General features: G+C 39.9%; 2 protein-coding genes across 2 annotated transcripts in view; one reads left to right on the plus strand and one right to left on the minus strand.

Moving 5' to 3' along the window:
- Positions 1-16,876, plus strand: part of DCC (DCC netrin 1 receptor) — a gene marked incomplete at both ends in the record, with an annotated part of 1,188,726 nt that overhangs the window by 885,514 nt on the left and 286,336 nt on the right. The gene's annotated exons all lie outside the window — the stretch shown is intronic.
- Positions 363-3,086, minus strand: LOC307062281 (ZZ-type zinc finger-containing protein 3-like; the record flags this gene model as incomplete). The annotated part of the gene is made up of 1 exon (XM_079717933.1): positions 363-3,086. Exon 1 carries the CDS (start codon positions 3,072-3,074, stop codon positions 363-365), a length of 2,712 nt encoding a protein of 903 aa, XP_079574059.1. The 5' UTR covers positions 3,075-3,086.

Below are 16,876 nucleotides of genomic sequence, written 5' to 3' on the forward strand. Positions count from 1 at the left end.
ATACTTTGTCTTCTCATTAGCATAGTTATGACCAAGTTCTTTGAAACCTTTGGAATTTACTCTCTCTTTAATATGTGCTCTCATTTCCATCTCACCCATTTAAGATCACCACCTAAAAGGCTTTAAGGTGGTGGTGAGAATTTCACCAGGGAAACCCTTTTGCTCACCAGGAATGTTCAGCTGTTGAACAGTGATCTAGAGCCACAACGGTGCAGAGCTGTTGACGAGAACACTCAGGAAGCTGTCATGTTGTGAGTGTCATTTCAGGGAAAGTAGAGAATCTTTCCAAACTGTGCACATAATTCACAATGATACCATTGCTATGTGTTGAAGAGGACTAGTATACGATGTTCTCTTCCATGTCATCTGTTTGCTGGAAAGTAGTTTGGGTCAAGGTAATTATAACTGGTGCCCTGGGACACACAGTAGTCTCTGTCTAAGAATGTCTCTGACCTATAAACAGGTTCTAGTTGGTGATCTTCCTTGTGAATATCTGTTTCATGAAGGCAGTCTGAACAAGAATCACAGAAATCCAAAGACATTTCTGGAGGACAATCCTGGCAGTGCCACCGAACACCCTGGATAGGTTCTATGCCACAGTTATCACACTTGAAGCCCACATGTTGCACAAATCCACTTTCAGCTTGCATTTGCTGAAGTTTCTGTTTTTTTAACTTTTTAAACTGTAATAGTTCCTTATATTCAGGTAAATTCCTATACATAATAGGAATACTTTCTTCATCTGATGCCTCCTCCATAGCAGTGTTCATGTGGCTACGAAAACAGGATCGGTCATCATCTTCATCCATATACACTGGTGGTTCATGGGAAGTCATGAAAGTGGAAGGTTTAAAGAGATGCTTATTAAGGGGGTGCTGTCGTCTGCTTGTTGAAGACTTTTTGGAGTATATATATAAGTTTGGTGTTCTGCCTGGGACTGGAATGCCAGCTTTAGTTAGTTTTATGAAATACTTCTGCACTCGGCTGGCAACCTGCTTTGCTGTCCTATTGCCCAGTTCATCTGCTATCTTCTGCCAGCGTCGAGATTCTACTTCTTCAGGAGGGTATTTCAAGAGTAGTTGTTCAAGCTTTTTCTGTTCTTCAACAGTCCACAACTGGTTAAATGTTTCAGGTTTGGTATCATCACACAGGCGTCCTCTTATCATCTGAGGACGACTGTTTGAGCCTTCTGGACCATCACTCAAAGGCAACATAGAGTATGAAAGGGACTCTCCATCCTTCCTAGGATCTAAAGGACTTTTTGGTCTAGCAGGTAAACCTACTTTATCAAAAACTAGTTTAACTCTCCTAGTATGTCTTTTGCGATTTTTAAATTCTCTTTCAAAGTTCCCAAGGCTATTGGTATATTGGTCCCATACAATCTCGGGCAATTGAACAACTCTCTGTGGATATGGAAGCCCTATATCAGCCTTCTTCTGGAGTTTTTCCACAAATCCAATGGGATTTTTTAGTGCTTCTCTCTGATGTCTGCCTAAGTTTTCAAGGTCCTGGACTGCTTGAGAACGTTGAGCCTCGAGTACAGCAATCGTCTGTAACAGTCTCTGATAATCTTTGTTGTGTTTCAGTGCCACATGATCTGATTCAAAGTAATAAACATCAGGATCATCATCTTCCTCTTCTGTAATGTGTGGATTGGCACTCTCTTTGGCAGATGGCAAATGTCCAATATTGAGTCTTGCCTCTGAGGATGGCTTACTTAGTCCTTCATTCCCATAATTTTCAGAGTCACAACATATGCCTTTTTCATTGTGAGAAATTTCATCGGGATTTGTGAGAGACTGACTTATATTATCACTAACAGGTGCATTTGTCTCACTGGGATTAAGATTATTCTCCTCAAGTTGTCCATTTTCTCTGCAAGGAGAACTGTTTTTAGTGGGGCTACCTCTGGTAGGGGCCGCCCTCCGGGGTGAAGTTCTCAGAGTATACCGATGTTCTTGAGGTTCTGATAAAGACATCATTTGAGCCGAAATACAGTCTAGAACAGAAGATGGTTCTGGTTCTCCGGAGACTGGCATACTCTCAAGACTTGTGTCCAGGGCGTTATTGGTGTTTTCATTACACTGCTCTTTTGAGGCACTGCTATCTCCCACCACATCTACTTCCTCCTCAGAATCCCTTAAAGATGAATGAATTTCAGAAAAGGGGCCTGTAGCTGGCTCAGTAGTCAGCTGATTAACATGTTCCACAGGCAGGCAGGCAGTTACTATTTTGTGGTCCTCCAACTTGACCTGCACTTCTGAATTTGTGCAAGGCACGTTATGGTCTATATAACTGTCCTCCTTCCCACTACCAAGGAACATTGAAGTGTGGGTATCCGAATCCCCATTTTCAGCTACTGATTTCTCCTGCAACACATAGGAACCAGTGCTATTTTGTTTAGTGTTCCCATCGGACTGACAGTCATCACAGTTTACAACAGCTGAATCACTGTCATCAACACCATTGACAGCCAAATAGCCCGTGATTTCTTCAACTACTGTAGAATTAAGTGGCCCTTCCTCACTGACATTCACCTTTTTAATTTCCCTTTTCTCACAATCATCCAGTATAAGACATCGACAAGCTCGTTTAGTCCCTTGAAAATCTGCATCATTGTCCACTACTGTACTCCTCTGTTCTACTGACTCCTTGTCTGATTTTATAGGTGAATCTTCTTCTGAACTGTTTGGTGCTTCAGATCTAAGACAACGCTTAATTCTTTTTAAAACTGGTGAAACAGGTTCTGTTTGCCTTCTTTCACAATTTTCTACAGACTGCCTTTCTACATTATCTTTTTCTGAAGAAGGAAGTCCTCTTTTCCTAGGGCTTACCCATGATTCTCGAGTACTCTGCTGTTTTATATCAGTAGTTCTTCCATTATTATTTCCTTTCTGAATTTGCACAGGCTCTGGTCTCTTCTTTGGTGATCTTGATCGTACTTGAGAATGAGAAGAGATTTCTTCAGGATGAGCAATGCTACGATTCCTTAAAGCTCTACCACAAAAAGATTCATCCAAGCCGTTTAACCCCACTGTTGATCTTGTAACACGAGTAGATCGGGAAGCAGCCATACTATGGCAAGTCCCTACAATACGGTCATCATGATCCACTCATTGGGAAACCTGTACAACCAAAGATCTATCATTGTGGAAATATTATCTCTTTTCCTTATATCCTGAAGGAGTTGGAGCTATGATCTAGAATAGAGCTTAAGCATCATGGTTTCAGACTCTCAGCTTCAGCCATGGAGAATACTAGAACTTCCTAAATTCCTTTCTTTTTTAAAAGTGTTTCGCCTAGTATTTGATTCCCAAGCGTCTGCATTTATCTGTCATCACTGTTAATGTCCATGTTACACTGAGACTTCAGGTATTACTTATTTATATGGTTGTACTAGCACAACTTGATATCTTTCGGGCGGGGCCGAGCACCGCAGACCACTCCGGGAGGCGCCGCAGCCGTGGCCGCTCTCCGCCCCCGCCACGGCACTGGCTCGGCTGGCCGCCGCCGCAGGAAGCTCGACAGCGGCGCTGGGGCGCTTCCTCTCATTGTTTTTAAAAAGCACTATTAAGTATGAAAGTTAAATATACATAGCATTTTTTTATGCCAAAAAATGTGTGACAAAATTTTCTGACAGCATTAAATGTTAATAGTTGGAAAATTATACATTAGTTACACATCAGTTTAAATAAACAGCCAGATGATCATCATCTTGCCACTGCTGAGAAAGAAAACCTTAGCACACAATTGGGTTTAACCTTTAAAGCTGTTACTTATTGAGAGGTCCTAAGAAGACAAGTTGTCCATCTAAAATCTTTAAATCAATTATTTTCTAAAAGGCCCTCATGGTTCTGCTTGACCTTCACACGGGAAACTTGGAGATGTCAGTTGTTAAAAGTAACTAAGTTTCTTATATTCTTTGAATTTATCTATTACATATTGCTGATGATTTTCTTCATGACAGCTACTTTTTTTAATGTTCTAGAGAAATGCACCATATCTAGGGAAAGTGTATTTAATTTTTATTCTTCTAATGGATCTTCTACTTTATCAATAATTAGGGGATATATTATGCTGGGTTTTAGGTATTCAAGGTGAATCTAGGTGAATCATGGCTCCTAGAATTATGCAATATGAATGCTTTGTTGAAGTTAAACGGTACATTTATGCACTGTGGTGTGTTACATAAGATTATAACTCTCTTGGAAATTCCTTTATAAGTATAATAACCCACGAAACAATAATCTTATGATTATGCATTTTAATCCTTACAAAAACTCCATGACATAGAATCGAAACATAACTATTTCTATTGAAGATGAGGAAATAGAGAATCAGAGACATTGATGATTTGTCCAAGCTCACACAGACTGTAGGGTACCCCTGTGTTCCTTATGAGCCTTAGAATAGTAGTAGACACCAAAAAAATGATATATAAGAAGTATCACTGCAGCTAAGGAACTCACAGCCTAGAGGAGGAGTGAGAAAAGCAGCCAAACATGTAAAACTGAATTTGGAAAATGCTATGATAGAGGTATGTTAAGAGGACAGGAAACCTTAACCTACAGAATGGGGGCCATTAACCTACGGAAGGTGAACTCTGAGAAGTTAGACAACTAATAGTTATTGAAAGGACCTTCAATATCTGTTATGTGCCATCCATATACAATACCCAATCTTACTTAACCGTCACAAAAATCCAGCAAAGTCCATCACTGTTCTCCATTCTCTAGTTGCAGAAATTGGAGGAAAGAAAAGCCCAAAGAACAGAAAAGATGAAATGACCCTTCCATGTTTCTCCCAGGTGTATCGTTTTGTGGTTCTTCAAACCCCAAATAACCTTGAATCACTGAAACTTTCTTCAATGTTTTCAGTTATTAATGTTCTCTGCTGTGAGATCTTTAGTGGTAGCTCAGGTTGAAAGAGGCCATGGAGTAGAGATGACGGTTGTTTTGATAAGTGAGTGAATTCACAAGCAGAGCAGGTAATGAGGGGGAAATACACTTACAGAAAGGCCCAGGGTGCATCCCTACACCGTTGAGCCCTTTGATTGGTGTTATTGGCATGAATAACAAGAAGAATGCTTGAGAAAGTCAAAAGAAACCTTAAAGATTTTCTGCCTTGAGTAGAGGAACTCAAATGTTTTTGAACACTAATATTCCACCCCAGGAATCAGGGGGCTTTGGGGAAAGACCTCTGATTTTCCTTGGTTTCTCTTCAAGGGGGGTGGACATGATAATATAATTTGCAGAATTTCAGATGGCCTATTAGAAGAATTCTTTTATTTTGAATACTCAAGAGCTGATATAATACTATAATTCATGCCTTTTATCTTAGTATGTGAAAATGCTACATAAGCAAAATGGTGACATAATACACACTTTAATCAAAAGTAGGACAGGGCAATAAAGACTATGCTTATAATTTTATTTTTGTTGGAGAAGAATCATAAGAAAAGAAGTAACGATATTTAGACTTCCAAAATTTTAGTTCTAGAATCAGAAAAACACTGTTTTCTCACGAATGTGTAATGTATAATCAGAAACAGTCATGCCTCTACGCTTTTCCAAAAGAATAAATAACAGAGAGTTTAAATTATTTTTATATTAGTTTTTTTCTGGGGATTTTTTTAAAAGGGAAGAGATGTCAGATAAAATTATAGATGAATGCAAATGCTAATATATTTTTTTAAAAGCCTCAGGAACAAATGCATTGAAAGCTTCCATGTTTGATTGTTCCTTAAATACTGAATATTTTCCCATTTCTGAGATGGCCTCAGCACACCTTATGCCATATCAAAATCTGCTATAACCACTGTGGGATCAACAGTCGTCTCTGTGATTGCCATAGTTATAGTCAATTTTATATATGAAAAGCAGAGAAATAAAAGCTACCATTCCTGGTTCTGCTGCTGAAAGGCTCAGAAATAGAGCTGTTCAAGTGTATCCAGGTAGGAATATTTGTAGAAAATATGTTAGACAATGATCTTCAAGGCATAAAAGGCTTTGGTATCAAACAGACCCAACATTAAGACACTCTTTTCATCTGTGTGACCTTTTTGTAGTTAACTAACAATCTCTCTGTAAAATGAGACTAATACTAGGTCCTTACTCTCCTAAGATTGTTATTAGAATTCAAATAATACTTCTAAATGCACAGTACCTAGTGAAGGTTATTATTTTTATTTTTAATATTTCCGTTTTTCTCTGAGGCTATGTCTACACTTACAAACCGGTTTCTCAAAGTCATTTTTAAAAGCTTACATTTAGTCAACCCAGTTTTAAGATATTTGTAATAAGGGCATATATGTTCACTTTTATAGTCTTATATTATTGTGTACATATTGCTTACACGCACAGAAGAAATATTTTTAGTGCATTAGCCTGTGCTACTGATGGCAGAAGAACCACCAAAAATGTTGGGGAGTCAGCAAGACCTTGGAAATGTTCCTTACCTCTTTGGGAGCAGAGATCTCTGAGCTTCTAAACAGACCTTAGTTTCTACCCGTTATTTGGCCCAGAGGCTGTGAAGGAGGGCACTTCAGTAGGACAAATCAAGGTGATCCAGGGCAGGGGGAGGGTGAGGTGTCATAACGTCTAAAGCTGGCTCTCAAAAAGGTTGCTGGTACCTTAAATGTATGAGTGTCAAGGGCTCATCTGAGCTGGGAAGAGCTGAGCTGCTGGGGTCAGAAAAGAGCCAATCAGAAAAGAGGCCAAATGAAAGAAACAGTCAAGCCTTTGATCACTTCGCTGCAATAATACAAGCAAGAGGCAAACCAGAGAAAGCACTGACTCTCCTCTGTTCCATTCCTCCCATGGAGCAGCACAGACGCTGGGCTTGTCTCACTGCCCAGGGAGCCCTGAGCGGAATGTTCTGCAGTTTTGTGGACCCTGGGCCGGGGGTGGAGGGCAGAGAAGGCTAAGAGTGGGAAAGGACCGAGCGCTGAGTCAGAGCGGAGAAAAGTGTCTTCCTGGTCCCCGCTCCTTTTCCCAGAATGAGCTCTGGGCACAGAAGCCTGAGGTCGAAGTCTCTGCTTTTCTTTTTCTCTCCCAGAAAGACGCCTCTGAATGAGCTGCATGGGCTGGGATGGCAGACAGGCTTGGAACATGGCCACTGCCAGCAGGGCAGGGCCGAGGCCTTGACTGCAACTGCCTTCAGAGACTGCAGAGCCTTGGATGTGCACCAGGTCTGCTGTGAGGAGGGCAGCTTCCAGGGCACCTGCCAGGTGAAGTCTTTGCAGTCACCCGTGGTCAGGCCTGGAAAAAAAATCACACCGGGTTTTAGGCAGAAGCCAGACTCTTCTATAGGAAGCAGTCCTGCAGACATCCAGGACTAGCAAGGATAGGAACTTCTTGAAACTGGCCAGCCTTTTTGTTTTCCTTCTCTTCACTCGCAGTAAAATTCATAAAGCAGAAGAGGGATGGTGGGTTTGTCCTGAAGATGATCATGAAGAAGAGAAACTAGGATGACTGAGGCCCAGGCCAGAGCCAGTAATAAGGAGGAAACTGTGGTAGCTGCTCATTTCAAAGCAAGAGAAATGTGTTAAACGTTTGAGTTGGAAAGTAAAAGAATGAATCAGCTAACTTGGAGCTTTCACAAAAATCTTCAAGCTTCATAATATGTTTCCCATGGAGAAGCCAGGAAGCTATGATCTCTTTGTTCTAAATCGCATTTAGGATTCAATGAACTGACATATAGAAAGCACCTAGTGCATTATCTGAAACATAGTGTTTTCTCAATCAATGTCTGTTCCATTTTCTCAAGAAAGTGGAAAGGGGTGGATGTAAAAATTAGTTAATCACCGAATATGTGTTAGATACCTAGTGTGCCAGCTTTTTGTGATAAAATTAACCAACCAAACAAACAAATACTATGAGGCAAGGCCCGTGCCTGTAGAGAATATTTAGTCTCGTTGGGGAGATAGAAAATAAAATTTAACTCCACGTAGTTATGGAACCAAATGAACTCAAGAAAGTAGTGTGGTACCCTGTCAATGGCAACGCATTGTTAGAATCAAGAGTTTAAATGACTCTACAAAATTGGCTGAATAGGCCCTAATATAGACCACTGGTCAGTTTTTTATTTTTTTGAAAACTAGGCTAGTATCATGTTCTCCAGTCTCTCAATAAAACACATACCATTTTCAGTCACTGAGTAAAATCCTCTGATCCCTCAAGATGTCCAGACCTATCCTTCAGTGTAGAAGAAAATGATGAGGTGTGTGTATGTCTCTGACATCTGGACATATGGCCAGGAACTTTCAAGGTTCAAGCACTCACTTTGTATCCCTGGTTTTGAGATATGACAGTACTGTAAGTGGTAAAGGAAGGACCCCAAAGCTGTAAATGCCATCTGACTGTGATTTAAGAAGGAACATTTTCAACATGTTGAACTGATGTGGGTATTTCTGGATTTAAAAGAGAAGCCGAATGATGAGGAACGCAGCCCTACTTCAGTAAATGGCACCAAGGCTGGCACTGAATGAAGTAGCACTTGAGCTGTCAGGCACTTGGGTCCTCATTAAGAGTGTGAAGACAACTTCTGACTGTATTGTAGATTTTCTGGCAAAAAAAAGCTGTCTCGTAAAGAAGAATCCTCATGTAATACGGCTTGGGGAAGACACTTCAGCAGTGACCACAGGGAAACAAATCAGTGTAAAACCTGAGAGTTCACGAAGGCATTGGTACTTGGCTGCTATCTTTAGCAATCACATTTTAAGGCTCTTGTGCCAGTCACTGCCAGTCTTTCAGATGCCTCCCAAAGAAGCAGGCATGATTCTCTGAGCAACCAGAGGATAACAAATAGAGTTAGGCAGGGGCCAGTGGTCCCTTTGTTTCTGAACTATTCATAGTACCTTCTATGTCAATGTAATCAAAAGATGGGAATTTGGCAGTTCATTGAATGCTACTTCAGAGTGCTCTCAGCAAAGAGATAGAATAATGTACCGGCAGATCATGTGGTATAAGAATCTTCGAGGAAACTGGAGACTCTTGGAAGTTTGGACACTACTGGAAAGCAGGATTCAGGCCGTACCTTTAAATGAGATGTTCATGGTGTGTTAGCCGTATAACGTTCACATACCCAACATGGTCGTTCAGTTGAAGGGACGGGATGGGAATAACTGTTCTCACTCTACAGATTCAGCTGGTTTCTCTGTAGAAATCTAGTCTTAAAAATCTTCCCTTTCTTTTTATTATATTTACAGTAGATTCAATGCTCAAGTAAGCTTGTTAGAAAAAACAGAGCAAGATAGGAGTTGTTCTCAGGGGGTAATTTGTCAAGAGCACTGCCCTGACATTCTCAGCAGAGCTTCACAAGGCACAAGGTAGTCTCCCAATGATTATGAAAAATATGAGTGGGCTTCTGCATGTTATACACAGTTTTGTTTCAAGGAACAGTCAGGTTATTTTGCTGCTGCAGATGTAACCAGAGGTAAGCTTTTTGCAATCCACTTTGTGCTGTCACACTGAGCATTATTCTTTCTACCGCAGGAAACTGAAGATGCTTCATGGAGAGTGTGATACTTTATTACTTCAGTTTCATTTTGTGCACTTGAAAAATATTTGCCTTTAAAAAAAATGAACCACCTACAGAAAAGTTGCTATTCCAGTTCTAGTTCTGCCATGACACGGATTTAGACCTAAAACCCGTGGTGAGGTGCCTAGGACCAATTATCCCCACGTGGCCCTCAGAATCATGTTACAGGACTTGAACCAAATGTTCTAGCACAGGTATGTTTGCGTTACGCCTTGTGTAACAAGCCACCCCAAGACTTAGTGGCTTAAAGTAATAACTATTTCATTATCTCTTGTGATTCTGTGGGTTTACTGGGTTCACTTACGAAGTCCCTCTGCTCCATGTGATGTGGACAGAGTTTGCATCTGGGGGCTTGGCTTGACAGGGACATCCAAAGGGGCTTACTTGCCTTGTCGGCTATTGACGTTGGCTTTGCTGAGAATTCAGCTGGGATGGTTGACCGCATGACTCCGTTCTTTTACATGGGCGCTGCCTGTGAAGCTTGGGCTTCGCACAACATGGCAGCTGGATTTCAAGAAGAAGTGCACCAAGTGGAAGGTTGTGGTTCATATGGCTCATCGGGGTCCATTTTTAGAGACTAGCAAGCGTAAGCCATTGGATCTGGCTTACATACATACACCCAACTCATATGTCTCCCAGAATCACAGTAGGTAATAATGTCCACAGGATAATACACTGTATCAAGTAAATCACCCTGCCTTTGGGGACTAAAAGCAAGATATCCTATTACTTTAACTGATTCATTGAACATTTTAACATTCTCATTCTAAAAATGTGAATGAACATCAATGGTGATTTACTTACTTATAATATTTAATAGTTTTCTCACTTGTGCCTGAACCTCATTATCCTGAGAAAATGTAACTAGAGTTGTGTCTTGGGATGTTAGAAATATCATCTAACTGTAGTCTATGCTACAAGGAAGCTTAGAACTCAACTAATTCACCTCCAGCATTTTGCAGAAAAAAATGCTGAGACCTGTGAGGTTATAACTTGTTCAAATCCCCCTCCCCTCCTTCAGTCAGGGCTACTTCTCTGTCATTCACTTTACAGAGTGTGGCTCAGGTATCATTTTATTTGGAATCCAATTCCAATAAATTAAAGTTTGAGAAAGAGGCAGCCTAGCTAATGGTTAAGAGCACAGGCTCTGGAGCCAGGCTACCTTGGACTGTGATATAAACTCTCTGTGCCTACATTTATTATGTGAAGAAAATAACAGTACCTGCCTTACAGAGTTTTTATGGGGATTATATGAGTTCATATTGGTAAAATGCTTGCAGTTGCACCTGACATATGAATAGCATTATGTAAAAGGGAAATGCAGAGAAACATCAGACCTGATGAGACTTTGGTTGAAGGCATGAAGCCAGTCTCCTTAAGCAAGACTAATCTTAGCGATTAGCACTAACAGTAAAATATTTCACAGCAAGCCTTGGACATCAGTTAGGATACCTTAGACTGTAAGTAGCTGAAAACTCTCCTCAGTCGCCTCAAACAATAAGGGATGTCTTGTCTGCAGTCCCTGTGCAAGCCCCGAAGTCATAGTCATGCCTTGACTTCCAGTTGTCAGGCTTCCATAAGTCACTTGATATCCACTCCATTCCAATTCCCCAGCTCCTTCAGGTCCTCAAGCCTCTCACAGCAACTCCAGGAGCTGTGCGAGATTTAGGATTCCCTCACAGGTCCATCTAGGTGTGGACTCTGCCAGGCTTTCTCAGGTCCTTACCAACCACCACTTCTGTGACACAAACAGCGTAATGAGGGTGGTTGAGGAGTTCTCCATGAGGCTTGCTGTCACCATGACCTTCACCAAGGGATAAAAGCGTTAAGTCCCCTCATCTCTCAGATTTCCCCTGAACCTCTCTGATTTTGGTTATTTGCCACCAGTGCTCTCAGACTCAGCTCAGGGCCCTGGGGCCCAGGCCCCAGGACCCTTCTCTGGGAGTCATCCAAACCTACCCTCATTCTTCCTCGGCCTAGGCAAATCGTTACTGTCTGGCAAAAGTGGTCTGAGTATTCATTTAATTTCTTTGCAATTTAATTTTTACAGCCCTAGCCATGAACTGGTTTCCTTTAGGACTTTGTCTTTTGCATATCAAAACACTCACTTTCTGTCTGTCTATATGGGGATGGGAGAATATGGTTATTTGGATGCGGTCCAGGGTCAGGGAATGAGGAAATGCAATGATAAATATCTCAGCTAATATTTTCTAATTTTATCTGGACTAACTAATGCAGTCATTTGTGGTAGAAAAGAAAATAAGTAAACTAAAAGTAAGAGTTAAATAGATCAGGACAACAAAATAGAAGGTACCTCAAAGCCAATTATGATGAACTCGGAGTCGTGCAGGCAATTGCTCCAAGAAGTCAGAATTTACTTCAGGGCTGAGTTGGTCAAGGAAAGCTATACGGAAAGAGTATTTTTTTTTTTCTTTTTAATCTGGGTCAAAAATGATGAATAGGAGTTGAATGGGAATGGATGATCTCATGGTATATTTTCAGTGGAGGAATAACAACAGTAATTGCATAAAGCCTGGATATTATAAAGTATGTTCGGATAGTAACAAATTGAACAGTTGCCTGGAGTTGCAAATTCATGGAGATCAAAGCTGGGCTTCTGTAGATCGTTAAAAAAGTGGATGAGATTAAATATAGCCTATGAAAGATGAGTGACTTTTATAAGGTGACTGAGCCAGGGAACTTACATGTTCTAAGTAAAGAAACATCAGGGATAGAAGCACAGAAATGACACCAGTTTGGGAAGGCTCAGAGAATAGAGAGTGTTCCACTTTTACCAGAATAAAGACGGCTTGATGGAGCTTTATGGAACATAAAGCTGTAAAGTTAGATTGGGCCTGGATCTGGAAAACAATAGATTCCTTAAAAATCATATTGTGGCACAGGCTATTTTTAGGAACCAAACTTGGATGTAGCTATCTCTTCCTCCCACATCCCATAGACTAAAATACAGTCAAATGGCCCTCAATCTAACTGCAAGGGAAGATGAGAAGTGCGATCTTTCTGGGTGCCCAGGAAAAAGACAGTGTGATAAGTAATCTAGTTTGGACTTTCCATGAACTTGTTATGTCTCAAATGATGTTCTCTGAGAAGAGAACAAGGAGATATATCAAAGAAAAGTACTTTTTGGTGCAAATGTGTCTACTTCCAGAAAAATTATATGTGTTTATAAATAGTGAAGATTATTTATACAGACTGACATTAAATTCATCTACTTACATACTTTGGTCTCACAAATGTGAGAGAGCATGGGAGGCTGTCTTGCACAATATAGACACATAATTAAAGGGAAAAAGTAATAACATGGACACTAGCACTTTTTTTGGTTGTTTGCTTTGAGTCTGGGTGGGGGTGGGTATGTAAAAGACATGGAGATTAATGTTGATTTGATGTAGCCCTTAAGTTAGGGCTACATTTTATAAGCTGTTAATTTTAAAAAAATCATGTTGTTTGAAGCTATTTGCCCATTTAATGGGGACTCGCCCTTGAGACTGCTCTTACTTAGGAATTAGTCATATTTGGTTTGGTTATGCTTCACAGGGCTTCCTTAAAGTCGGTTGAACTTCAAAAAGTACTTCTTTTATTTTTAACACAATCACAGAATTATTTTTCTACATTTTAGTCCTAAACCTGAGTGCTTTAATACCCATGAGGACATCCTACTCTATACTCTAGTTTCATAATTTCTGAACTTTCTCAAATCTGGTGGCCTTTCAGCCACATACGTCACCCCGTTAACTGTTCTTCTGCTGATCTCTTTGTATCCCTTGGCTTAGCAGAGTGCCAGGAACACAGTACATGCTTAATTAACTGGGTGAAAAAAATGAATTAGTGTCAGGTGTTCCATAAATACAGCATTAATACATATGAATTGTTGTTTAGTGGCCAGTATCTATTCCACTTTTTGTCTTTCTAATAGCACTTGGATTTTGATTGCATATCCATCCCTCTCCAACAATTTCCATGTAGTTTAGGAGATGCTGACCCCAACAGAGGTTTCAAAGATGGGTCCAGATTAGTCTATGACAGTTTTGGTGGTCCTATACCCTTGTCAATGATTACCTCCAGAATGGTCCTGTGAACAAATTCTGGCCCATGAGATTTGAGAGAAGCATTCCTAGGGGGTCTTAAGATAGTTTTTCCTTGTTCTTAGAAGGAAGCGATGAGAAACCACTTTCACGCTTTCCCACTGGAAGTGATTAAGAACACATATTGTCCTAGTTGCTGGCTGGTGACAGCTAATTCGTGACAATGAAGGGAGCCAGATTGAGGACAGTCTATCCATGGAAGACAGTCAATCCTGGAATATAGCCAAGAAACAAAGCCAGAGCTGGGCTACCATTATGTGTGAAGTTCCCCCATCCTACTGTGGCACTTCGAGTTCTGTGAGCCAGTTAAACCCCTTACTGTTCATACCAGTTTGAGTAAGGTCTCTGATACTCAGTATCAAAAGCACCATCCTGATACAAAATCCCTAGCCAGTTGGAAAAATTAGATGCTGACCTTAGAGAAGAAGACAAAGCTCACCCTCTTCGCCATGCTGTAAAAATTGTGATTATCCTTATCTATGTATAACTATGATACAAAAAAATACAAATATCTGAATAATTTGATAAAATTGACAACTAAGCATGTGCTTTAGGGGAAGGTACTTTTTGGCAGTTCAGAACAAATAATACTTTGCCTGAAAGCTTCTATCATTCTGAGAGAAGTCTTATACTAAATGTTAATAGGAGATTCCATCAAGTCACTTGTTTTTGACATTTTCATGATTAGCTTTTTTATGACAAATCAAGGGCTATGTATATAAGTTTGGGATATTTGGAATCTACTTCAGGAAGCAAATAAGGATAAAAATATATGTACAAATTAATGAAGATAAAGAGTAGATACTTATCCTGGAAATGTAGGGTAAATTACTCACTTATTGTACCAAGTTTGACTCTGAGCTTCTTGCTTTCCAAGGCAAAAAGTGAACAGAATGAATTGTATATTTTCCTTATGTATGCTGTCATAGGAAACATGATGGTTGAAAGAAAAGTTTTTCCTAGGTACCAAATTTTAAAAAGAATTGATTATACGAATAGATTCTTTCTGGGTAGATTTTACCAAAAATACAGCCATGTGGTTATGTCAGCATTTATATCAATCTTCAATAAAAGTTAGGAGCATCATGATTAATTATAAATCTCTGATGACATTGATAAGGGAGCTAAAATAATACCTTCTAGGTATGTTTCTATCTATGATCAGATTTTTATAGGCACTAAATCAAGTTACATTTTCCATCATACAATACTGTATTCAAAGTTTAATTGGGTTTTTGATAGGAGCTAGAGACAGATAATTTGAATATAAACCCTTCACAGGGATCTGAAGTATGGATATTCTGTGGTGTTGAAAAGCCGTTAAAATATCTTAAATATCAGACCCATGATGGAATTCTGTCTTTAAGAGAGGGTTATTCCATGTATGAAAAAAATTGAGGTAGAGTCAAACTTCCCTCAGGAACTAGTTTTTGATGCATATTGATTACCAGATTAAGTGCTGCTATCAATGGTTAAAAATTCACCATATAGAATATTTGCATTCTGCATTTCACAAAGCAAATAATAAGGTTTTACTGTAAAAATTTCCATTTTGGATTAAAAATGAATTATTAAATAAACAAATTAAGAGTAAATAATGATTCCAGAATACTGTGAGATAAATGACTCCATCCTGAGAGTCAGTGGTTGGAGTTGCACCTCCACTGATTAGTAGTTATGCTTTGGGACAAATGACTTGCCAGTTGGCCATTTCTAACTGATCCAACACTTCTTACTCCTTCAGATCTCTACTATCCTTCAGATCCCTCTGTATTATTTCACTCTGACCTAGCCTGGTGTCTGCTCAGCTCGCAGACCTACTGGTTGGGTAACATCGTCTCCATTCTCTCCTTTCTTCCTCAAATTTCTGTAAGATCCATCCTTTCTAGTGTCCATCCTTCTCCCTGGGTCCCATGTCCTCCAGATTCCTCCAGGGTCTCACCCTGATGATCCTCTCTATTATATATTTTCAGCCTCTCCCTCAATGACCTCCTCATCTGCCTTTGACTATAATCATCTCTCTACCATATTAACAAAAAAGGTGTCTAACCTCTTGCTCTCTGCCCTTTCCTTCATAGGAGTGCTTTTTAAAGTGTTAGAGTCTCGATGTCTCTAATTCTCTTACCTATCCTGACTCCTCAAATCCTGTCGTCTGGCTTCTGCTGCATTATTTTCCTAAACGTGTTCTCATCGAGGTCATCCAAGACCCTTCTGTTGTTCTTTCTTAATTAATGAGCCTCACTGTATTTGGTTTATCATTCCCTTTTTTGCATCTCTTTCTTCTGTTTCTTGTTCTGTCTATCCTCTTGCGTCTTCTCTATGGCCTCCCTTTTCTTTATCTATCCGTTAAGTGGGGACATCTTGGTCTCTTGTATAGTCATCTTTGGTCCCATCTGCTGATCTTTTTATTAGGCTCTGTCCCTCCTCCTCCTCTGTGATTATATCAGTTTACTGTTCAAAAATTCTTCATGGATTTTCCCTGTTATGTAAAACAGCCTTAGATGACAAAGTAAGACTTGCCACAATCAGCTTTTATTCCACCAAATAAAACCTCTGTCTTTTATTTTTAGGATGCCTTCTTTCCTATTTCACATTGAATTTCCCTCATTTTTGCATTTCAGTATCTTTGAACTAGGAATGATTCATTTAAATGGAAATGAGCATTGTGCTATGTCCTGTAGATATAACTAACAATAACACAAATATGATTCCTGAATTCATGTACTAAATAATCAAGAACTTTTCCTATAATCACACCTATAACTCAAAGTCCAGCTCAAGTGGAATCTTCCTACACTTTACTTAATCCTAATCTTCTCATCTAGGATTCTCTCTGAAACCAATGCATTGTTTTCTTTTAAAAAATTCTGAAGGTTACACACAGTAGTATCCACTTGTGCATATGTGTGTGTACAAATAGACACTTCACCAAGTAGATATAGGAATGGCAATGACAAGAAGGGATGCTTAACATCATCCGTCTCTAGGGAAATGGGTTCATTGATGAAGCACCACATCCCACCATCATCCATGATTTATCACCTCCAGTACATTAAAGTGGGTGATAAATGCATCTTTCCCAGCTATTACTTCCATATCCTCCCTCCACCCCTGGGTATCCCACAATACTGTCTGTCTCTAGGGTGTCACTACATACCTCTTCCTGCTGAAGTTTTTTTATCTCAGCCCACTGGGCTGAATTTAGAACAGCTCCTGGAAGATGTTATCTG

The sequence above is a fragment of the Hyperoodon ampullatus genome (assembly GCF_949752795.1).
Source record: "Hyperoodon ampullatus genome assembly, chromosome: 13".
Lineage (NCBI taxonomy): Eukaryota > Metazoa > Chordata > Mammalia > Artiodactyla > Ziphiidae > Hyperoodon > Hyperoodon ampullatus.